The sequence below is a fragment of the Dama dama genome, chromosome 14 (genome assembly GCF_033118175.1).
Source record: "Dama dama isolate Ldn47 chromosome 14, ASM3311817v1, whole genome shotgun sequence".
In the NCBI taxonomy this organism is placed as follows: Eukaryota; Metazoa; Chordata; class Mammalia; order Artiodactyla; family Cervidae; genus Dama; species Dama dama.
The window spans coordinates 75,165,089-75,189,201 of NC_083694.1; the positions used below are offsets into that span (position 1 = coordinate 75,165,089).

General features: G+C 57.4%; 1 protein-coding gene across 1 annotated transcript; it reads left to right on the forward strand.

Annotated features, from left to right (window-relative positions):
• The first annotated feature begins 575 nt into the window (after positions 1–575).
• LOC133069697 (maestro heat-like repeat-containing protein family member 7) lies at positions 576–3,032 on the forward strand. Its single transcript, XM_061161294.1, has 5 exons — positions 576–641; positions 757–836; positions 1,156–1,285; positions 1,764–1,850; positions 2,781–3,032. The coding sequence occupies exons 1-5, from the start codon at positions 597–599 to the stop codon at positions 2,907–2,909; spliced, it is 471 nt and encodes a 156-aa protein (XP_061017277.1). The 5' UTR covers positions 576–596; the 3' UTR covers positions 2,910–3,032.
• The last annotated feature ends 21,081 nt before the right edge of the window (positions 3,033–24,113 follow it).

A 24,113-nucleotide genomic window follows, 5' to 3' on the forward strand; every position in this document is an offset into this window, starting at 1 on the left:
CACTAGTGGTAAAGAACCCACCTGCCCCTGCAGGAGACCTGGGAGACCGGGGTTCAATCCATGGGTTGGGAAGATCCCCTGGAGAAGGAAATGGCCACCCGCTCCAGTATTCTTGCCTGGGGAATCCCCATGGACAGAGGAGCCTGGCAGGCTGCATACAGTCCATGGGGTTGCAATGAGTTGGACATGACTGAGCACGTACGTACAGGCTTCCTTCAGTCTGAATGTCAGCCCTGGCTCGGAAGCTGCCTAACATGGCTTGTTAGGTGGCCAGGCCAACAACAGAAGTGGAAAAAAAAAAAAACCCACCTTGTGGGCCCCCAACCGCCCCCGTCCCCCGGTTTGGTCCCTGGAGAGCTACAGAGGGGTCAGGACACTGGCGGCCAGTGCTGGGCGTGGGGTGTGTGGAGGAAACGCTTCGGTGGTCAGGGGTCTGAGCCCTGCGCGGGGCAGAGGAGGCAGGGGAGCTGCAGGCGGAGGCCAGGCTGCGGGCACTGTTGTGTGTCCCTCCGTCCTAGCTCGAGATGGACAAGCTGAAGTTCCTGAGCGCAGTGGACACCTTGAGTGGCGCTGTCCACGCCCAGGCAAATGGCAACATGGACGATTTCTTTCCCAAAACTGTCCTGGCCAAGAAAATCGAGGTGAGCAAGGCCCTCTCTTTCTGGGCATTGGTCCTCCAGGGACAAGGGTGACAAACCCAGCCGCAGGGCGGGGGTCCCTCTCTGAGGGCAATTCTCCTTTCCTCCTCCCTTCTAGAAATTAATCCTTGAAGAGTCCACGGAGGCCCTGGTCAGCACCGTGCGGCAGCAAGCCATGCTCTGCGTCGTGGCCCTGAGGTGCCTGGGTCCCTGCGGCCAGAGCGTTAGGGTTGAGGGGCACAGCAAGGCTTGGGGACCCGAGTTCTGGGCTGTGGGGGCAGGGCCCATGACTGCCACCTCACCTCCCAGCCTTCTGTGGTAGGGTACCCCCAACTTTCACTGTTAGAAAGCTGTTAGGGCAACAGTGTGAGGAAGGCTCCCGGAGACGCTGGGACCCCCTGCCCTGCAGGGAAGAGTGTGAGGGCCCAGGAAGAGGGCAGAGCAGAGTGCCCCCCACAGCCCTGGATGCTGACCTGCACTCCAGAGCCCCCGTGGCCTCTTCCTTCCCTCCCCACAGCCAGGTGAACCCGCCACTCCACCTGTCCCAGAAGCTGGACCTGGCCACCGCCGGCATCTCCAGCATCATCTCTCTGCCGCCCATCATGCCCAGCCTGGACCGCAAGGACAGCGCCAGCCTCTACTCCCAGGTGCTGCCACCACCGCCCATCCATGGCCCCTCGCGCCTCCTCAGGGCTGGTTCCTGCTCCCATGCTGCCCACACCCTTCTCTCCCAAGCTCTCTGTTTCTCTACTTCCACGAGAGCCCCAGTTTCAGGAGGAGACAGTCTGGGGATAAGCCCACAGGTTCTAAGGAATTACTGGCCAATAGACTTGGTCAAACCTTCCCGGGAATTTTCAGCTTGAAAGATAGAGGTTTCCTTGGTCGAAGATGTCAGAGAATGAACCTCTGGTGGCAAGGGGCCCTCGGGGGCTGTGTTTGTTGGAGAGAACAGCTCGGTGCCCACTCTTACTGTCCGGTGTACAGTTGGAGCTGCTCTGGGGCTCAGTGAGGTCAAGCGGGGCTGGTGCTCGAAGGTGGGAAGGAGGCATCAGAGCCGGTCCGTGGGAGCGGGGGTGCCCCGGGAAGCGGTCCGTCGTCTGACACCCCGTGTCCCCCACCTGCCAGACGATCCAGGCCTTGGACGACATGTTACAGGCTCTTGTGATGGAGGATCTGGAGCCGAGCATGGTCTTCCTGCAGAGCTTCCTGGAGGTGAGGAAGGGAGACTGAAGCCGTGGGTGTGGGGGGAGGAAAGGAAGCTAAGGATGGCCGGGGCCCTGCTCCAGTTGAAGGCCAGCCTTCGGTCCTCAGACCTCAGCAGGCGTGTCTGTTCCCTGGAGACAGAGTCCTGCATCTCTCCCCTCTTCACGGAGTCCCCGAACGTTCTTGGTCACGATACACTGTCACCCTGAGGGGTGAGTTTGAAATTTGAGAAATAGCCAGGAGTCACTTGAAATGAACTTTTGTGACAAGGTGGTAATTAACAAAGATGATACAATTTTGGATAAAATACTAGATGTGACTAAAGATAAGGAGAGAAGATTGCCCAGATATCTTACTTTAAACTTTCACTTAAGCTCCAATACTTTGGTTACTTGATGCAAAGAGCTGACTCACTGGAAAAGACCTGATGCTGGGAAGGACGGAGGGCAAGAGAAGAAGGGGGCAACAGAGGATGAGATGGTTGGATGGCATCACTGACTCGATGGACATGAGTTTGAGCAAACCCTGGGAGATAGTGAAGGACGGGGAAGCTTGGCGTGCTGCAGTCCAGGGAGTCGCAAAGAGTTGGATGCGACTTACTAACTGAACAACAACAATAAGGGCTGTATGTAGAGAGAAAATGCATTTGTGTTATGACATTATCTTGGGGGATGTATCATTTCTTTTTTTTTTTTCATTTTTAATGATATTCATTGTTTTCTTGGTAATTTTACAAGCAGTGCACGTTCATCATAGAAAACTAGAAATATATAAACTCGGGCCGGCAGCGGCCACCCTCCTGTTGTCTTTGTGGCCGGGGTGCTGCGTGCGTCAGGGGCATCTGCTTGGCTCCGAGGCGCTGGTCGGGGACGTGGGACTGAGCGGGGAGGATGGGACCCCACGGAAGGTGTGGGTGGGGTCTCCTTGCTTCTTCTGCAGATTATCCTGCCTTGCTTGGTGCAGTCGGATAAAGTGCACGAGCAGACCCGGATCTTGGGCGCCGTTTCCCGGATCCTGAGGTTTATCTGCAATTTCACCAAGTTGGCAGTGAGTGCCTGGGGTGTGTGAGGCCCCGCAGGGGTCCCTGGAGGGCGGCCACAGCGCCTTGGTCCCCCTGCTCCTGTGAGCTCTGAGCAGGCAGATACATCCCAGCCTTGGTGGGGGGCCTTGGCCCGGGGAGCCGGGGGGTGGGCCCACAGCTCGCACTGGCCAGTGTGCTGGGGGTCTGGCCGCCCCCTCCCCTGGGTGAGGACTTGAAAGGTCTCCTTTGCCAGCACTGTGTGGAGCTGGTGAGGTGGGGGCACCCACGGCAGATCCCAAGCCGTGTGGAGGGGAGGGGAAGTCGGAGGGGACGGGGTCCCCTGGGCAGGCGGGGCTGGGGGCGCGACCCCGTGGTCCGCGGGGCGCAGCCAGATCCCCCCGCAGCACATGGCGAAGTTCTCCATGACCGGGACCCTGATGGGCACGCTGGGCCGCCTCTGCATGAGCCACAGCCTGGAGGTCAGCGAGGGCGCCTCGGAGGCACTGCACTACCTGTTCAAAGTCCTCGTGCTGCAGAGAAGTGAGTGATCTTGGCCTGGAGGGCCTCGGGGCTGCGAGAGGCGGGGGACCCACTGGGAGCCCCACGCCACCAGGGCTAGCCTCTCTCCTCGGGGCAATGCCCTAAACACCCCTTATCCGGATGAGCCCCAGCCCAATGCTGACGCCATGCCCTCTTGTGAGAGATTCCCAGGTATTCTCGGGAGGACAGGGAGCCAGGCTTGCAGCCGCCTGTGAGGTCCTCTTGGCCCCTTAGTGTTCCCAGCTGTCCCACCGCTGCTGCGAGGGCCCAGGCTGGGAAACAAGGCTCCCTCCTCACGGGACAACCTGGGGACCCCTGATCTGGGCTTCCTCTGCCCCAAGAAAATCAGAGATACAGATGCACACACACACAGAGGTGTCAGAGGAGTTTGCCCGTCTTACCCAAAGGAGCTTCAGAGACTTGTCTCTTCTGATCAAACTGGGTCCGTTTCCCAGTTACTTGGCCAGGGGGTGGGGGAACGGCATGTGGGAGCAGCAGCTGCCGGAGGACCAGCCGCCTCCCCGGCCTCACTGACCTCCATTTGCCGGCCTGGCACCAGGGCCCGGGAACCCTCACATGCCGTGATGGGCCAGCAGCACTCCACCCTGGAACTCTCATGATCCGCTCTGAGGTTTGCCGGGGAAGAGCACAGGGCGTGTTCCTTTCTCCCCATGGAGGCCCTGCCCTGCCGTTGGTTTTGGATCACAGGTGTGAAACAGAAGACAGAGAACATCCTGAAGGATCTGCAGAAGCACTTCCGGGGGGAGTGGCTGGCCAGCATACAGGACCTAACGATGGTAACGCGCGCTCCCCACCCAATGTGGCAAAGTCCCAGGTCTCGTGGACAGCGTGCTGGAGGGGAAGGCACGTTGCCCTAGCTGCCCTCAGGTGGGCTGAAGTTTAAGTCATTGAGAGGGACTGTAAAGTGAGGTGTGGTCCCCTCTCCTCCCCATGCGCCTCTGTCTGTGGCCCAGCTTCCCTCTCTTCTCTCAGCAGAGGCGGACTGCTGGCCCCGGGTGTGGTGCCCCAGGCTCCACCAGCTCCCACCACTCCTGCCAGAAACCCAGACACCACCCTTCACTTTCCTCTCCCTTCCTCTCCATGCCCAGCTCAGCCCCATGCCCGTCCACTCTGCCTCCTGAATCCCTGCCTCATCCACCCGCTCTAGCCCTGCCATGGCCGTCACCCACCTCCTGCCTCTCACTGCCGCCGCCCCTGCTCCTTCCCCGTTTGCAGCCGGCCCCTCCGAGGCACCGTTTTCTGCCCCGCAGTCTGAGAACCATTGCTCAGGCACAGACAGCATCGCCTCACTCCCCTTCAGACTCTGCGCGAGTCTGTGCTCACACCGAGGTCCAGTGTCGCACGGCCGGGAGGCCCCTGGTGTCAGCTAAGTCTCACTTCCTCCTCGTTCCGAATCCAGTCCTTCCCGCTGGCTCGGGGCTCCCTTGCAGGACAGGCCCAGGAACCGCTCTAGGCCTTTGTGGAATCTGTTGCCTCCTCCTGGAAGCCTTCCTGCAATTTCAGCAGGTGCCTCCTCCAGAAGCCTCCTCTAGCCTCCCAGATCTGACTGGACGCCCCTCTCGGTCCCTGGCTGCCATCTGCATGCCGCCCCATGACTGCCCGCCTCCCTGCCTTGAGGGCGTCCCCAGCTCCCAGCCGCAGAGGCAGGCCGTGCGTCAGGGCTCAGTGCTGTGTGAGACCGGCCGGGTCTGCTTCAGACCTGGAAGCCGGAGCCTGCTTTGTGGTGTGGTCACCCCGCTAGACATCAGAGCTCACCCCAGATGCAAACCCAGATGCATTTACCATCTCCCTCTGGGAAGATCTGCTGGAGAAGGGATAGATAGGCGACCCACTCCAGTGTTCTTGGGCTTGCCTCGTGGCTCAGCTGGTAAAGAATTGGCCTGCAATGCGGGAGACCTGGGTTCGATCCCTGGGTTGGGCAGATCCCGTGGAGAAGGGAAAGGCTCCCTGCTCCAGGGTTCTGGCCTGGAGGATTCCATGGGCTGTACCGTCCGTGGGGTTGCAGAGAGTCGGACATGCCTGAGGCCAGCAGGGGCCTGGACAGCTGGTGACGCTCCGCCTCGGCGTCACCCCGTGGGGAGCCGGGTGCTGGCCAGGCTGGACCCAGGCCGGCCGGCCTTTCCAGGGTGCGGAGGCCACAGGCAGAACCAGAGGGGCTCAGCCCGGCTCCCCTCTTCCCAGTTCTTCAGGAAGTACCTGACCCCCGAGGAGAGAGCAGACCTGATACTGGTGTCGATGGAGGCCCTGACCGACCCCAGCAGGCACGACGTCCAGGCGGCCTCCAGGGTGCTGCGGATGATCCTGAAGTCCTCCGTACCCAACATCGGCAAGGTAGCCGCCCCAGGGACTCCAGGGCCCGAGGGCGATTTGGGCGTTCTTCCTTTCCATTCCATGTTGGATCTTGCTGTTTCACTTCCTACTGATTGGGGTTAAGGAGTCGTGATCCTTGAACCCAGAGGAGAAAAAGTTAAACGAGGGGTGGTTTGCAATTGTATGGAAGGCCTTTCCATGGGGATGGCCCTTCCTGGCCTCCGTCTCCACCGGGAAGGGAAGATGAGCGTCAGAGCTCCAGCAGGAGACCCGCGTGGGCTCCCGGGACCAGGAGACACCTCAGACCTCCCTCCCACGTCCAGACCCGGGGTGAGGCCTCTGAGTGCTTGTCAGGCTGGCGGGAGAATTCCCAGCAAGATTGGGAGATATCTGTTTCTATGTCTTTATGTATGTCTATTGTCTACACCTATATCTGTGTCTATGTATCTATATATCCACATCTGTGCATAAACCTAGGACAGGCTGACGGGAGCTGGAGCTGGAGCACAGCCCTTTGCTGGAGGTGGGACTTGTTCACAGAGAAATTAGGCCAGCACAGTGTCTCTTTATCAGTCCTTTTCATTAGAGCTCCTATGAACAGACAGATTCGCTCTTGTTTCAACGGCCTCCCCTGCTCCCACCTCACCCCGACACCAGTGACGCTCCACGAGCAGCTCCTGGGCTCTTCTTTTCTCTCTGGCCTGGGGCGCCATCTGAATGCTCCTGAACCGAAGGGCACCCTGGAGGGCAGCCCCCCAGTGCCCACGTGGAGTCCCTGCCCAGCTCCTGGGCAGCCGGACTCTGCTCCCAACCCCACGCAGACCTTGGGTATCCTCCGGCACCACTTCCGTCATTTGGAGCCCTCTCCCCGTGGTGAGCTGGAGCCTGCAGCCCCGTGGCTCCCAGGCCCGGGTCAGCTTCCCACGTTATGCTGACTTCAGTTACTATTCAGGTTTACCAACGCCGTGCGCCTCGCCCCGGGCTGGCCACAGTCACGTGCTGTGTTATTTAATTCTTACCACAAGTCTGCAGGGAACTCACTGGAGTCGGGGAGAAGCTCATGGGGGGTACGGCCTGGGTAACTGGACCTTATCGAGCACACATGTGGCGTGCACTCGGCGTGTTCACTCAGACCCAGGTGGAGGCTGAACTGGCTCTCATTTTCCGATGAGGAGATAGAGCACAAAGAGGGCTGAGCCGTCGCCAAGGTGCACAGCTGGGCAGTGGGGAGGCGGGTTCGCGTCCCGGCCGACTGGCTCCGGCCCACACGGCCTCCTGTCTACACGGCCTCCCATCCACATGGCCTCCCGTCCACACGGCCTCCCGTCCACACGGCTGGGGCGGGGCTGCCCTCCCCCCGCAACAGTCTCTGTGCCCCGGTTCCCCGCTCTGATCTTTGCAACCTGGTTTCCAGACCCGACTCCGCAGCATCTTCCCTGCTGCCCTCTACCCTGTGTTTGTAGACCATGGCGGGGGACAGCCCCCAGCCCAGCCTGGGCACCGGGGTCCGAGGCTCTTGCCGAGCGGGTGTCGTGCTCCCAGGAAGCAGGCGCTCCACCCCCCACCCCCGCAGGTGCCTGAGATCATCCAGCACGTTTACCACCACGTGCACAACGCCAGGGACGCGGCGGCCCAGGAGACCATCGGGAAGGTGCTTCACGTGCTGGCGCAGAGCTACACAGATGAGGTGGTCCTGACGCTCTTCGAGATGGACGAGCAGTCCCAGAGGTGGGTGGGGCCCCTGGGGTGGCGGAGAAGCCCCCAGACTCTGCTGATCTGCTTATTCTTAGAATATGTCCAACTTTCAGTACAACTAAATTCCTTACTTGGGGCAAGGTGATTGTATGGTTAATATCTGCTTATCGCAGAAAACTTTGAAATCATGTGCATTTTTTAAAAAGAAATAAAAGATTAAATCTCACCCCAAGGCAACCTCTGCTGTTACTTAGGTATAATTTATAGTGTGTCTACCTCTTAAAAATGATTTTGTTCAATTTTTACAAACACAACAAATGAACATACACAAAGACTCTACCAGAAAATTACTAGAGCTAATCAATGAATATAGTAAAGTTGCAAGATATAAAATTAACACACAGAAACCCCTTGCATTCCTATACACTAACAATGAGAAAACAGAAAGAGAGACTAAGGAAACAATACCATTCACCATGGCAACAAAAAGAATAAAATACTTAGGAGTATATCTACCTAAAGAAACAAAAGACCTATACACAGAAAACTATAAAACACTGATGAAAGAAATCAAAGAGGACACAAACAGATGGAGAAACATACCGTGTTCATGGATTGGAAGAATCAATATTGTCAAAATGGCTATACTCCCCAAAGCAATCTGTAGATTCAATGCAATCCCTATCAAGCTACCAATGGTATTTTTCACAGAACTAGAACAAATAATTTCACAATTTGTATGGAAATACAAAAAACCTCGAATAGCCAAAGTAATCTTGAGAAAGAAGAATGGAACTGGAGGAATCAACCTGCCTGACTTCAGACTCTACTACAAAGCCACAGTCATCAAGACAGTATGGTACTGGCACAAAGACAGAAATATAGATCAATGGAACAGAATAGAAAGCCCAGAGATAAATCCACGAACCTATGGACACCTTATCTTCGACAAAGGAGGCAAGGATATACAATGGAAAAAAGACAACCTCTTTAACAAGTGGTGCTGGGAAAACTGGTCAACCACTTGTAAAAGAATGAAACTAGAACACTTTCTAACACCATACACAAAAATAAACTCAAAATGGATTAAAGATCTAAATGTAAGAACAGAAACTATAAAACTCCTAGAGGAGAACATAGGCAAAACACTCTCCGACATAAATCACAGCAAGATCCTCTATGACCCACCTCCCAGAATATTGGAAATAAAAGCAAAAATAAATAAATGGGACCTAATGAAACTTAAAAGCTTTTGCACAACAAAGGAAACTATGAGCAAGGTGAAAAGACAGCCCTCAGATTGGGAGAAAATAATAGCAAATGAAGCAACAGACAAAGGATTAATCTCAGAAATATACAAGCAACTCCTGAAGCTCAATTCCAGAAAAATAAATGATCCAATCAAAAAATGGGCCAAAGAACTAAACAGACATTTCTCCAAAGAAGACATACAGATGGCTAAAAAACACATGAAAAGATGCTCAACATCACTCATTATCAGAGAAATGCAAATCAAAACCACAATGAGGTACCATTACACGCCAGTCAGGATGGCTGCTATCCAAAAGTCTACAAGCAATAAATGCTGGAGAGGGTGTGGAGAAAAGGGAACCCTCTTACACTGTTGGTGGGAATGCAAACTAGTACAGCCGCTATGGAGAACAGTGTGGAGATTTCTTAAAAAACTGGAAATAGAACTGCCATATGACCCAGCAATCCCACTTCTGGGCATACACACTGAGGAAACCAGATCTGAAAGAGACACGTGCACCCCAATGTTCATCGCAGCACTGTTTATAATAGCCAGGACATGGTAGCAACCTAGATGCCCATCAGCAGACGAATGGATAAGGAAGCTGTGGTACATATACACCATGGAATATTACTCAGCCATTAAAAAGAATTCATTTGAATCAGTCCTAATGAGGTGGATGAAACTGGAGCCCATTATACAGAGTGAAGTAAGCCAGAAAGATAAAGAACATTACAGCATACTAACACATATATATGGAATTTAGAAAGATGGTAATGGTAACCCTATATGCAAAACAGAAAAAGAGACACAGATGTACAGAACAGACTTTTGGACTCTGTGGGAGAAGGCGAGGGTGGGATGTTTAGAGAGAACAGCATCGAAACATGTATATTATCTATAGTGAAACAGATCGCCAGCCCAGGTTGGATGCATGAGACAAGTGCTCGGGTCTGGTGCACTGGGAAGACCCAGAGGAATCGGGTGGAGAGGGAGGTGGGAGGGGGGATCGGGATGGGGAATACATGTAACTCCGTGGCTGATTCATGTCAATGTATGACAAAACCCACTACAATGTTGTAGAGTAATTGGCCTCCAACTAATAAAAATAAATGTAAAAAAAATGTACAGTCACGCTTGTATATACCAATCCCCACATTTTTTTCATAGCATTTTCTCAAAATTAAAACTAGTTGTAAATAATTTTAATAGCTGTCTGATATTATATAGCATGGATGTACTAAGCTGTAAAACATGTAAATTTTTCCATGTGGTAAAATTCACCCTTTGACTACACAGTTCCACAAATTTTCTCAAAAGTATAGTCACAGTCATCACCACCGCAATGAAGACTCAGAGCGCTTCCACTGACCTCCAAACCCCGTACTGTTGGAATCCACACCCGCCGAGCCTTGCCCCCGACTTGTTCTCCGCCCCTGTCATTGGGCCTTTCCCAGGACGTCCTGGAAGCAGAGCCGTGTGGCACGGTCACTGCACGGAGCCGAGTAGAGCGTCTGATCCTGCTTCTCGCCTGTGCGGGTGTTTGGGTTCGTCCGGGGTGCTGTGTGTGTCAGAAGTGCATCCCGCTCCTCGTTGAGCAGCACCCCATTCTGTGCACAGACCGAAGTGTATTCATCACCCACCTTCTGGTTTTCCCAGTTCTGGGCCATTGCAAGTAATGCCACTGTAAATATTTGTGCTTAGGCTTTTGTGTAAATATTAGCTTTCATCTCTCTTGGCTAAGTTCCTGGGGATTGTGTTTCTGGGGAATATGGGAGCTGTCCATTTAACCTTTAAAGACGCCGCCAAACCTTTCCACCTGTGGTTGTAGCATTGGCCTTTCTATCCGCAGCTTACCAAAGTGCTTTCGGGTGGCGTCCACCCTTGTCCACACTTGGCCCCGTCATCAAGGAAGACCTGGTCATTCTAATGAGTGTGCAGAGGCTCCTTGTTGTTTTTATCTGTGCTTGACTAACTTAATTGTAACTGATGTTGACCATGACTTCTTGTGTTCATTCACCTCCACATATCTGCTTTGGCCAAATCTCCAAATCTTCTACCCATTTCTTTCTTTTTTAATAAGCATTTTTCACTTATTTTAAAGTATTTTTTAATATTTATGTATTTGTTTTCATTTATTTGTCTGTGCCGGGTCTCAGTTGTGGCATGCAGGACCGAGTCCCTCCTCCAGGGGTGAACCCGTGTCCGTGTCCCATCTGGGCAGAAGGATTCTTAACCACGGGACCAGGGGAGGTGCTCAGTCTGTTATTTTTTGATTTGTTTTCTGTTTGCCTCCACCAGGGTTTGCTCCTAAGTTTCCACCTTCCTGAATTATTTTGCATAGTTTGTGTTTTTTTTTTTAAGGTACTCCTTAATTTATCCATTGGATTTTGACTCCATCAATTTTTAGTGGAGTCTTAGGGATTTACAAACCTCAATTGTCATAGTGTACTGACATCCCTAAACTTTCATAGTCCATTTAGAATTAATATTTTAGAGCCTCAAGAAAACATGGAAGCTTTCAACATATAGCTTCCTTGGTTTCCTTACTGTATGGTATGGTTGCCATACGTATTATATCTATACACACGAAGAAACACCACCAAAAAATGTTTTAGTTTTTGCTTGAATAGTCATACATATTTTTAAACTTATCATGGGAAGCTATAAAGCATGTGACAAAAGAATTCAAAGTCTAGTACTAATTGAAAAAAAAAACCTCCCCTATTATAGGAAAAAACTTCCCTACCATGATGAAGAGCATTTATCAGAAATTAATAAGCAATCTTAATTTCCCAATTGAGAAATTACATACTTCCCTGGCCAGGGCTCTGCGGCCAGGACAGAAAAGGGCAACACTGGTCTATCTCTTGCACTGATCGACACTCGAAATGCTGGCCTAGCACCCACATTTTCTGTTTGGATTCTTTCCCTCGTCTTTGTCCCGAGAGCCCGGAGATGCCACAGCAGGGAGACTGTCTTCATCCTCGTCTTCAGTCTCTCCTTTATTTCTTCATGACCCTCTCCTCCTGTCTCGCCAAGGTCGTGGCTTCTTGGGTATAGCAAGTGGACTTTCCTGAAATTGTATCATGTTATTTGGAGAAATAATTTTCAGATCTCTCCTTTTCCTCTGAGTGTGAATTTGTCAGGTTGGGATGAGTAGGGAACGGATCCCAGGCAAAGGAAAAGCATAAGTGAAATGCATTCAGGCAAGGGTGGAAGGGCCTGCGCGGGGAACTGACCGGCCAGGGCCTGGAGGGTGACCTGCTGGGCCTGGACCGACAGCCGGAGCACCAGCTGGGACCCGGCCACAGCGGGGGCGTCCGACCCATGGGCCCCACCGAAGTCGGGCCTCAGCTGTTTTCTCATGTCAGGTTCAAAGGCCGTGTGAGCACGTTCAGTCACCTGCATGTGAGGTGGCAGAGGACAGGAGGTGCAGAGGTGACGGAAAGATGGAAGGAGTTGAAGGAGGAAAGGAGAGGGGAGAAGGGACAGGGGAAGGTAGGAAGAGGGGAACTGGCCCTGAGCAGAGCGGCAGAGCCCCTCCCGGGATGCTGACCTTGTGGGTGGGCTTCCGCCCTGCAGGGGGGCTCACAAGCCCTGGGAGATCCTGGCGTCCTTCCCCAAAGGCTACGAAGTGATCATGGAGCACCTCCTGCAGAGGCTGACCCCCCAGCAGAGGGCCCGGCCCCAGGAGCCTGGCTGCAGGGCGAAGATCTCTCCGTTGATTGTACGTGGGCCCGCGATGGGGCCAGGGCGGGCAGGGTGCCCTGGGGTCCATCCCAGGCTGTCTGGAGCTCTCAAGCGACTGCTGTGGACAGAGGAGGCTGAACACCCTCACAGCCTCCTCTCGGGTGGGGCCCCGGGGAGTCTGCCGTGCCGGAGAACCGGCTCCTCGTTCTCCTGGGCAGGACAGAGTGAGACCAGCACCTCAGTCCCCTGATCCCCCAAGGATGGCAAGAGAAGCGAGCCACCAGTAGAGCCCCCAGAGGGCGTTAAACGGCCCTCCGCTTCCCCGGGCTTGGTGGCGGGGGGGCCCCGGGGGCTGGCGTGGGTTGTGTTGGGGCCCGGGGTTGGGCTGACAATGCCCCCTGCCCTGCAGGCCACCAGAGCCCTGCGCGAGCTGCTGCTGGAGCCCGGCCGGAGGGTGGAGGTACAGGCCTTCTTCCCGCACCTGTTCCTGGCCCTGCTGTTCCGCATCTCCTCCCTCCTGCGGGCGGGGGCTGCCCAGCCCCCTGTGAGCCAGGGGACGGACCCCGTCAGGTACCCCCTCTCCGCTGTCGCTCGGGGACTTTCTCTGCTGTTTTTCACCTCCGCCAGGCCCGGGAGTGCTCCCCACGCACCCTCCAACAGCTCTTGCCAAGGCTTTTTATTGATGATTTTTTTCTTTCTTATTTTTGGCCATGTCGTGCGGTATGCGGAATCTTAGTTCCCCAACCAGGGATGGAACCTGGGCCCCCTGCCCCGGGAGCTCGGAGTCTTAACCACTGGACCACCAGGGAAGCCCCTTGCCAGGCTTCCTAGAAAGACTCTCTGTATGTCTGGCTTTCTGGGCGGATGCAGGGATCCAGTCCCTCCGTGACATGGGTGGAGAAGCTGACACGGGCACCAGAGTCTGCAGACCCTGCCCGCCTCCCGAGTCCCCCGCCCCCTCCCCGGTGCCCCAGCTGTCTTAGCCTCGGGTGCCTCGTTTGTGGAACGTCGCCAGGGTCCCTGAGGGCTGTCCTGCCGCCAGTAGGCGGCGGCTGTGCGGGAGGCTGGGTGGACAGGAGGTTCCCGGGTGAGGAGAGGACGACCTTCCTCTGCTCTCTGCCCCCCCGCCCCCACCAGCTGCTCCGTGGAGGCGCTGCAGACCTTGATGAGGAGCGCGGGGTACACCAACTACGTGTCCTACGTTCAGAAACTGCAGGGCTGGGAGCTGCTCACCAGTCCGGAGAGACACCACGAGGGGGTGGCCCTGCTGGGCAGGTGAGCCTGGGCCACGCCTGGCGGGGGACCCACCCCCCCGGGTGGAGCCCCGCCCCGCCCCAGGGCCCCCTGCACGCAGGCCTGACCCGGGCGCCTGTCCCCCCGACAGGGCCATGGTCGTCCGCAACTGCTGGCACGCCCGCCCGGTCTTCCGCCTCACCGTCCGCGTCCTCCAGGACCCCGACCACGAGAACCACATGACGGCTCTCGTGTTCTTCACCGAGGCGAGTGGCCGGGGCTGGGGGGCGGGGGGCTGCCCCTCCGGGAGCAGTTACTCCGGGGGGCCGTGGCCTGACTCACATCAGGCTGGGAGACGTTGCTCAGGGCCCCTGGGTGGTCACCTGGAGTCTCAGGCCTTGAGTTTTCCTGGTGCAACTGAATCTCGGCTCTGATTTCATAAAACAACGCGGCCCCCCGCAGCCACTTCTGCCTTAGAGTCACTCTCTGCTCAGCTCTCTGGTTGGCTCAGTGTATTCTGGTCACCTGGCAGAAAAAAAGGTATAGAAATTTGGAAGTTATGGAAAACAATCTTAAAAGCAACAAAACCATGAATAATGGTGATGCTCGGAAGAAACCACTTCTAGATTTTGGTCTGAATGGGAAGGCGGGTTTTCCTGGAGGAGGAAATGGCAGCCCACTCCAGTGTTGTTGCCTGGAGAATCCCATGGACAGAGGAGCCTGGCGGGCTGCAGTCCATGGGGTCGCAGGGTCAGACTCGACTAAGCGACTTAGCCGCCACCGTGGGTGTGTTTGTCATGGTTGAAATCACTGTTCACATTCTCTATCCTGTTGTCTTAGAGCATCTTCTTCATCATTATGTGTGTTTTTTTGGGGGGGCGGCTATACATAAATTTTAATGGGGCTGTAATATCTCATCACAAAGGTATTTTATGATTGATCTGACATTCAGTTTGTAATTTTACACTATTATAATAACACTATAGTGAACATCTCTATGTGAAAGTTTTGTCCATATTCTAGATTATTTTCTTAACTACGAATCATAATAAGTGGAAGACTTGGTTCAAAAAATATGAATGTCTTCTCTGACTCTTGAGACAAGTGCCAAGTTAGTCTGATTTGTCTAATTAGACTAATGCCCTCCAATAAAGTTGTACCAATTTACACTCCCACCGGCGGTGTTTAAAGGGAGTTCAGGATTTCTGACTCACCACAGCTTTAAATAAGCTCCTTTTGTAATTTGAAGCCACTGAGTTTTTTTCAGTAGGAGTGGGTTTCTTCTGAAATAACAGATAGCAGATTACACGGTGCTCGTCCTAGAACCTAGACGGGTAGAACCTGGTGGGCCGCACTGTGTTTTGGGCAGGTTGTGGGCATCAGTGTCTGTGGAGCTCCCCCACCCATGAACCTGGGTTGATTTATGCACGGGGGGCGGGGCTCTGACCCAGGCAGACAGGGAGACGTGGCGGTGTTGTCAGACCCCCTGCTGAGGATGGAGCGTGTGGACAGGCACGCCCGGGCCCCTGGCCAGAAGGGGGCTCCTTGCGGGTGACCTGCCAGCACGAGTGCCCCTCATCTTTTGGGAGCTTGCCCACGCCAGACCCCTGGGCCCCGTCGGCAGAGGCCTGGACTTCGAGGGCCCGGGGGAGGTCTTCGTTTTCTGGATATACTCCAGTGGTGGTTGTGTTGCTGGTGGCCCTGGCACCCAGCTTCGGGAAGCAGTACGAGGCACACGTCGGGGTGGCAGGCGGACCCCCGCATGGAGGAGTTCTGGACTCAGGCTGCGCCTGGGAATCCTCTGGGCAGCTTTTAAATACACCAAGGGCTGACCACTGCGCCACCCGTCGTGCCTACACGTCCTCTCTGCTGGTGGTCTGGGGTGGGGTCCCGGTGGGCGTTTGCTTGAGAAGACCCCAAGCTTAGAGCTGTCTTCTAGAAATACAGCTAGGACTGAGAACCTCTCTAGAAGTTCCCCCAAATGCATAATGTCTGCTGAAAACAGTGGAGATGGGTCTTTGCATCTCCCACCCTTCTTGCACTTCTGGGCTGGGAAGCAAGGAAGGAAGAGTCAGCATCTGGGGGGAAAGCTGGACACCCATAGGGTTGAGGGGGGTGAACTTCACTACCAGCCATTGAAGAGTGGTCCCGTCAGTTTTAAGGTGGAAAACCAGTGGGGCTTTGGTACCAGCTGAAGAAGTAGATCAAGGTCTGTTAAGGGGAGAGAATGGCTATGAAAACTCCTGATAATCCATGTGTTTTTCACCTGCCCTGTTTATTGTCTGGTCATCCTCATCTGTTTCCTGGGCAGGATCATAGTAGAAATATGTAAAACCGTCAGGGCCGTGAGCTTTTGTCCAGGGTTCTCAGGGAGCTCAGTCATTTTAACTCTTGCTGTAACTCTGAAAAAAAGGTGTTATTACCTCTGTTTTGCAGAGGATGAAACAGGTTCAAAGAATCTAAGAAAATTGCTCAGCTAGTAAGTCTAAGAGGTGGGTCTGTCTGCCTGCCAGTCAGAGATAGTAGCTGTCCACAAAAACATCCCCATCACCAGGACCACACGTGGGGACCCAGACAGACATACATCACATGTACGTGCACATAAAACAAGCTCATGTTGGTTAAATGTATCGGATTAGCTTTTGTCTTGCTCACTTTTATTTTAAATAATATAGATACATGTATAATTTACATAAATATACAAATCATGTTTGCTATTTTCTTTTCATTGTATTTTGTTTTCTAAATTGAACGTACATTCTATTGAAACTAGAATCTATTTTCTAAATTTAACTGTATTCTATTTTCCAAATTCTGAATTTCTTTTAATTATATTCTATTTTCTAAATCATTTGCGATTTTCTTTAAACTGTCGCCTTTTTTCTTTCCCATTTTTCCATCTCCCTCCAACCACATCAGTCCTGCACCCATACTTCTCATAGGCAAGCAACCAAACATGCTTCCTTCCATGTGTAGGCACCAGTGTTTCTTACCTTGATCCCCTGGGGTTCCCCTTGTCAAAGGCCCCCCCAGGGAGACTTGCAGGCTGGAGGGACGGCTTCCGGAACGACAGCCTGTGACATGACCCTCCAGCTGGCCATTGGCCCCTGTAGAAGTTCTTCCAAATCCTGAGGAGTGTTTCCTCACTCTCGCGCAGGAGCCTGGACTCCAGGTCGCCGAGGACACCTCCCCGGGCCCGCCTTTTCCGACTCTGTCCGTGTCCTTGTGCAGCTGCTGCAGTGCCCGGACGTGGCGGCCGCGGCCGACGAGGAGATGATCAGGACCGTGGCCGACTGGTTCCAGCGCGAGGAGCCGGCCGTTGTGAAGCTGCTGCTGCGGGCGGTGGAGATCCTCTCCAGGCATGAGAACACGGTGAGCTGGCCGCATCGCGGGCCTGGACCTGCAGGCCCAGAGGGCCCACGGGCGGACGGGGCGGACCCCTCTCGCAGGGTCAGACCGAGGCAGTCCCCGTGAAGCCAGCCCACTGAGGACGGGGCTGGGGGCTCGAGCCCCTGCTGCTCTCACCATCCCGGGGAAAGAGGGCGAGGCTTCCCACAAGGGCCCCAGGTACCGACCCGCCGAGTCTCCTGGAGCCAGCGTCCTCACCAGGGATGAGGAGGCGGAGGGGAGGGTGCTGTGGGCTGGGGGGTGAGGGGTGTCTCCTCCCTCCCCCGTGAGGCTTCCCCCCTGCCGGCACGTCCCTGCCGGCACCCCCTTTGCTGGCACCCCTGCCGGCACCCCCTTTGCCAGCACAACCCTGCCGGCACCCTGGGTCCAGGGACAGGAGGGTGTGCCCCCACCCAGCCTGTGTGCGGTGGGGGTTGGGGGCAGCTCCCCGGCAGGTGGGACTGTCCCCGTCACCCGGTCCGCAGGGGAAGCAGCTCCGTGCTCTGCAGCCCTACGTGCTCAGCTGCTGCTACTCCACGGACGGCAGCGTCGTGGCCGAGACCTTCCAGGTGCTCAGGGACCTGGTGGACCAGCTGCCCTGGCAGCACTCGGCCGCCTTCCTCATCCAGCTCACATTCACCCTTGCGCCCTTCCTGGAGGAGGTGCGTCCCCCGAGGCCTGTCTCCCTCTTGGGGCGTCTGCCGGTGACGGGGTGGCCAGAACCGTCTCAGAGGCCCTCCGGCCAGACGGCGACGCCTGCGATGGGGCTGAGAGCCATGGGCCCGGCCTCTGGATGGTCCAGAGGGCAGAGGGCAGTCGCAGTGGGGTCATGATGCCGGGGGGCCCTGCAGACGGTGGGGGGCTCAGGGCCGCCGTCTGGGAGGTCCTCGCGCAGGTGCACGTGTGTGTCCCCCCAGGAGGCCGAGCATCTGCGCGTGATGGCCTTTGAGATCTACGGGGCCCTCCTGGCCAAGGTCAGGAGGGGGGTCTTTGTCTTCCCCTTGAGGCACCAGGTGCTCAACCTGCTCATCCCCCTCATACTCCACCTGGAGGATGCAGACGGCAGAGTGGCCCAGGTGAGAGGCCACGGGCTGTTAGTGAGCACTTGGCCAGGGGCTGAAGAGGCTGACCGGAGACGGGGTCCTAGGATGGGGAGGCACCCACTGGGGGCAGAGGGGGCTGGCCCAGGTTCTGGAGTGGGCGGGCTGGGCTCTGAGCCTAGCCGCTGAGAAGCGCGGCGGCCAGCCTGCACACACCAGGCTCCTTCGCCCAGTGAGGTTCTCATGGGCACAGGTCAGGACGCCCTGGACCATCCTGGGCAGCTGGGATGTCCTCTTTCAGGGTGGGTCCACCCCAGTCAGCTGGGTGGCCACCTTTCTGGTGGATCCGACCTTGATGAGAGAAGTGACCTCCCAGCTGGAGGATCCGGGCTTCCGGGCAATCTCCGAGAGGCAGTTTTGGGGGCTTGGGGGCTGTGGGCTGGCGGGGTAAGTGAGGAGGTGGGTCTTGCTGGGGTAACATAGCAACGGGGCAAATCACCACCAGGATTGTTCAGCTTCTCGTCAGCGGGAGGAGGGGCTCAGGAACAGTCGAAGGACCGACGGGCCTCCCCCCGCCGGAGGCCCCGGGTCCACTGAGCCCCGGCCCTGCAGGGCTGAGCTCACGGCCGCCTGTCTTCACCCCTGTGCCCCCGGGATCTCTGCCCAGCCTGCACCCTGACTCCTCCGGCTGGGCTTCCCTGTCTCTCCAGATCGCCCGGCCCACCCTCTGCCACCTGGCCACCTTGCTGGGCTGGTCAAAGCTCAGGGCGACTTTCGCTGAGAAAGACGTGTGGACCGTCCTCAGCGCCCTGGTGGGTCGCGGCCACGCGCCTCCTGCTCTTGTGGGGGTGGCTGGGGCGCCCAGCTGTCGGGTTCCTCTCCGTGCGGCCACAGCGGCACAGTAGCGAGTCCAGGGAAAGTGGGCCCCGGAGCCCGGGCAGTCTGGGGGGCTTTCGTGGAGCAGGAGCTGCGGGGCGGGTTGCGGATGTGCGGGCTTCCCTGGGGGCTGACTGCGGGGCGGGACGGGGCGGGGGCGTGGCACGACGAGAGACGGGGCGTGGCCGGGGAGGGGCGTGGCCGGGGCGTAGCGGGGCTAGGCTGGGCGGGGCCTGGACCGGGAGTGGAGCGGGACCGGGGCGGGGCCGGGCCTGTCCGGGTCGGGTCGGGGCGGCAGGAGCAGCGGCGCCTCTCCCACAGCTGCAGCAGGAGGCGGGCCGAGCCCTCTGGTTCCTGAAGCAGAGCGTGCTGCTCTTCAGGAGCCCGCAGGTCCCCATCCGCCGGGCCGCCGTGTGGTTCGCAGGTACGGCGGGCCTCACCTCTGTCCGGGGCGCCGTGGCCCCCTTCACACACCCCAGGGAGCTGGGGACAGCGGGCAGACAGCCTGGGGTAGTGGCCGAGCAGGGCGGAGCGCTGTCCGCACCTGCCCCCTCACCCCCACCCCGCGGGGAGCCCCTGCCTGGGCTGGGTGGCCTTCTCCCGCGAAACAAGACGCGTCCTGGGCGGGCAGCTCAGAGGCTGGAGTGGCCTGCTCCATCAACGTCCCCAAACAAAGCACCGCCCAGCAGAGGCGATGCCCCATTTGCTTGAGACCCTTCAGAGAAGTGGGGACGTCATCCTGGCTTCAAGGAGAAAGTCTGGAGCCCTGGCCGGGTGTGGGAGGGACGGACAGACAGAGGGGGGCATGGTGGGTGTTCAGGGAAGAGGCGCAGAGCAGGAGCAGCAGGGCCCCCTGGTCCTCTGTGGGCCAGTGAGGCGCTCCGTGCCCCCCGCAGGCCAGATCATCCAGACCCTGGGCGCGGAGGAGGCCGGGGAGGCTGAGGAGGCCCGCGCAGGTCAGTGTGAGCCTGGCCTGCGGCCTGTCCCTCGGTCGTGGCTGGTGGGGCTCGGAAATGAGGGCAAGTGGGGGGGGGCGGTGACAGGGAGGCTCAACGGCAAGGGTTCAGCTTTGGGGCTCTGCTCAGGGTCCCCCGTCCCCCGCGTTCACTCTCGGCCCCTCCCTGCTGAGCTACAGCCAGTCTTCAGCAGGCGGGTGGGAGGGGGTCCTAAACCTCTTCACAATGGGGACACCAGCGTTTTCTCATTTGGGGGCACACGGGGGCTCCTGGCACCTTCTTTCTGCCAGGGTGGCTGCCCCGTGTCCCCCACCCCTCCACCTGCCCTTCCCTCTCCCAAGCCCGCACTCCTGCCTGGCTGGCTTCCCTGGTGCCTGCGAGTCCGGCTGCAGCCCTAGCCGGAGGCTTTGGCTCCCGCGGTGCTCTGGGGAGAGGAGGACGGAACCAGGCCGGGGGAAGTGGGCAGGAGCCCCCCCGGGCTGGTCCTGGACTGGACGGGCCCCAGCCACGCCTCCCGGAGCCCCGGCGGTGCCCAGTCCCAGGCCCACAAATACTCTGGCTCCCCTTTCACGAGCCGCTGGCCCCCACCCACCGCCCTCCCCTTCCTGCACCGCACCTACCCGCCCCCATGAGCCCCGCACCCCAGGCCCTCTTGCTGAGCCTGAGTGTCTGTCACAGCCCTGAGACACATGCGGGCAGACCTGGACCCCACGGTCAGCTGCCTCGCCACGCAGACCTCCTACGTCCTGGCGGCCAAGGAGGAGACGTGGGTCGCCAGCTCCACCTCCTGCTTCTGCCCCAGGCGGCCACGGAAGGCCTGCTTCTGAGCCCGTGGCTCGTCAGACAAGACTGCAGCGGCAAGAGACCGTGGCCTGGCTCCTAAGCCCTGCTCTAGACGTGGAGTGTCCCCGCAGAGCTTCTGTAATAAAAGGAGACGCGGAGACTTCCAGCTGGGGTGTTGCTTTGTCTTCCCTGGAGCCCACTCCCGCCCACTCCCCCCCCTCCAGGTCTAGGTGGCTCTCCCCGCCCTGCCTGCACCGCCCAGGGCCTGGCCGCCAGGGCGAGGGGGCTCTTTGAGCATCAGCTTGAACTGCTGATGGGAAAACTGGAGGAAAGCGATGATGGGATTCAGGGGGTGTGGGCAGGGCTCCTGGCTGTAGGTGACAGCAGCCTCCCTGGTTGACTTAAGCGGGAGGACAGCTTATGGGAGGGTGTGAGTCAGCTCCTGAAACATCCCGGGAGGTCAGAGATCTGGACACTGTGCTCCAAACCCAGGGCGGCGCCACAGAATGCCACCCCGCTGTCCTTGACCCAGCCAGACCAGCCTGGTGACAGTCCTCAGGCCCAGATCCAGAAAGCCTATTCCCCCTGCCACCTGAGAGGTCAGCCGGGTGAGCGCCCGCCGTCTCCCGCTGCTCCTGCTGGAACCGGCCCTGCCTGGGACCATCCCACCGTCCCCGGGGCGGCTCTGTGTCCACACGGAGTCCCTGGCTGCTCCGCCTGCCCAACAAGGAGCCAGGGGTTCGCCTGTTACCCCCAAGCTCAATCAGCTGACCCTGGACAGAGCTCTAGGTGCACAATGACCTCTGTGACCTGCACCTGAGCCCCCGGGGACACGCAGAGCACCCACACTTCTGTCTCAGCGGTGACCGTGCTCCCCACCTTGTCTGAGCCTGGGCAGTGGCTGGAGTCTCTGTCATGGTGACCTCAGAGGCAGAGCTAAAGCCCGCACTAACCATGGCCAGAAGCCTCTTCCATCCACGGCCTTTGTCACCAGCTGGCGCTGGGGGCCTTACCGGCTGCACCCGTTGCAGGTGGAGGTGCGAGGGGAACCCCACAAGACTCGGGGAGCACGTGCCGTCCCGCCTCACTCTCCAAAGCGGCTCTGAGGTCACTGCTTTGTGACAAGCAGAGACGGAGGGCAGATCTTGTTCAAACCCATCAGCAGGTCGCGCTCACTGCTACAGGACCTGCTTCCGAGACCATCAGCCCCCTCGCCTGGGGCACGCCAAGTGAAGGGGCCCCGTGGGCAGAGACCAGCGGGGCAGTAAATGGACTCTAAGGCCCTCTTGTCCCGGGATGGTCTGGACCAAGTCTGTTGGCTTCTGGGCCTCACTTCCCTTCATCTGTAAATTGAGAGTGTTGGGAAAGGCGATTTTTTAAGATGCCACTTAGCCCTGGCAATGAATGTGTTTGTGCTTAGTTGCTAAGTCATGTCTGACTCTGTGACCCCATGATCTGTAGGCTGCAGACTCTGCCCATGGGATTCTCCAGGCAAGAATACTGGAGTGGGTTGCCATTTCTTCCTCCAGGGCATCTTTCCAACCCAGGGATTGAACTAGAGTCTCCTGCATTGGCAGATAGGCTCCTTTTACCTGGGCTGGTATCAGATTTTGAGAAGTGACACTTGCTTGTCTGGAAAGCCACCTGGTAACTTACATCCCACACAGCGTTTCTCTTCTTGAGACTGGCTGGTTTCCCAAGTTTTCTATAACAAGCAGTTGTTACTTTTACAATCTGGAAAGAAGAATCCCACGTGAAAGGAATAAAAATGGCCGTCCCTTAATTGGCTGTTCCTGCCTCCCACCTCAAGTGCCTTGGCATCTTGAAGACTTGAGTTTGGAAAAACCATCTTTTGTGGCCAGCGTATGGCTGCAGTCAGCTCCAGGCCTCTGCTGACAAGTTCAGCAGTGCCAGGGCCGCCTCCTCTGGTTTTGCCCACACCCCGCTCGGCTGGCCCACAGCTGGCGACGCCTAGTCACCGCCTTCCGTGTGTCAGAGGCTCTGTCCCCAAGGCCAGATCCTCTGTGAAAGACGGTCTGTGGGGAGCAACGGTGGGAGGTGGCCTGGGTGGGGCTCCATCAACCAGCCAGAAGCCAGTGCACCCGCCCCCCGCCCCCTGCCCCCGGGGCTGGGGGCATGCGTCTCTATCACTGGCTCAGGGTTCCCCTGGCTTGCCAGGCCCCTTCTGCATGAGGACCAGAAGCCTCCCAGGGGCAACCTCCTTCTGACCACAGCATCTTTGCCTCCTGCAGACGCACAGCCCCGCCGCCAGCCCGCCACCAGCCGCAGGTCTGGATCAGCAGCAGGGCCTGTGCAGGCTGACAGCGCAGCTTGGATTTGTATTTGCAAAACAAAGTAAAGAGACACCCTTGTCTTCTTAATACAGACATCAGAAAGGAAAGCTTTGAGATAGTCCAGGAGTGAGGAAGCTGCAGGTAAGCCCTGGCCTCCCAGCCGGTGGGCCTGGGGGGTTGGGGGTTGGTGTGGTGATGTGGGGTTTTCAAAAGCGAAAGGTAGGTTTAGGTGGTTTGTGACATCTCATCACGCCACCCGCCAAGATTGCTATTCTTTCTTTCACTTGTTCCCACGCTCACTCTTTAAATGGTTGCTCAGCATCTGTGGCCACAAGCCTCCAAGAGGGAATACAGAGAGAAACCAACTGAAGTCAGTACCCTTCCCTGCAAAGAGGGTAAATTTTGTGGTCCGGGAATTACATCTCAATAAAACTATTATTGAAATGTTTTCACTAGAGCTGAGCCTGACAAAGTAGAGAATCATACCCAGAGCGGGGGCAGGGCAGCGGGGGCCGTGGACTCTGAAGTACACACAGGCCTGGGCTACGCGAGCGCCACGGAGGCTGGGAACCCTGGCGACGGACAGGTCCTGGCGAGCTCCAGGCTCGGGGGCACCTCGGTTTTACAGGAATAGCTTGTGCACCTGCACAGCGGAGCTTGAAGGTAGTCGGGGGAGAAAAGGGAAGGTGAGACTGAGAAGCACTGATCTGGAGGCCAACGTCAGCCCGAGGGAGCCGTTCTCGAGCCTGACGTTTGTTTCCGTCTCATCCTTGTTCCGTCCGAGTGTGGGGTCACCTTCCACCCCAGGGACGGGTCGCACGCCAGCCCTGCCTGCTCCTCACAGCCGGACGCCGCCAAGCCACCTCTGCTGAGGCTCTTCTCACTTCAGAAAGCGCCAACAGCGCCCGTCACACAGGTCGTGCCCGTCCGATGGACGATGCCAGGAACAGAGCAGGCGCCCTTCAGAACCACACGGCCTCACTCCAGCTCCACACCCGTCCCAGGAGGGGATCCGGGGAGGCTGGGGGTGTGTGCAGCTCCCTTGGTGGGCCCCCAGCCCACCACCTGTATGGCGACCCTCATGCTGGGCCTGGCCAGAGGCCAGCCCCCGCCCCCTAACCTGGGGAATGACCACCCACTCAGTGTCCACAGCCCTCAGGATCACACCATG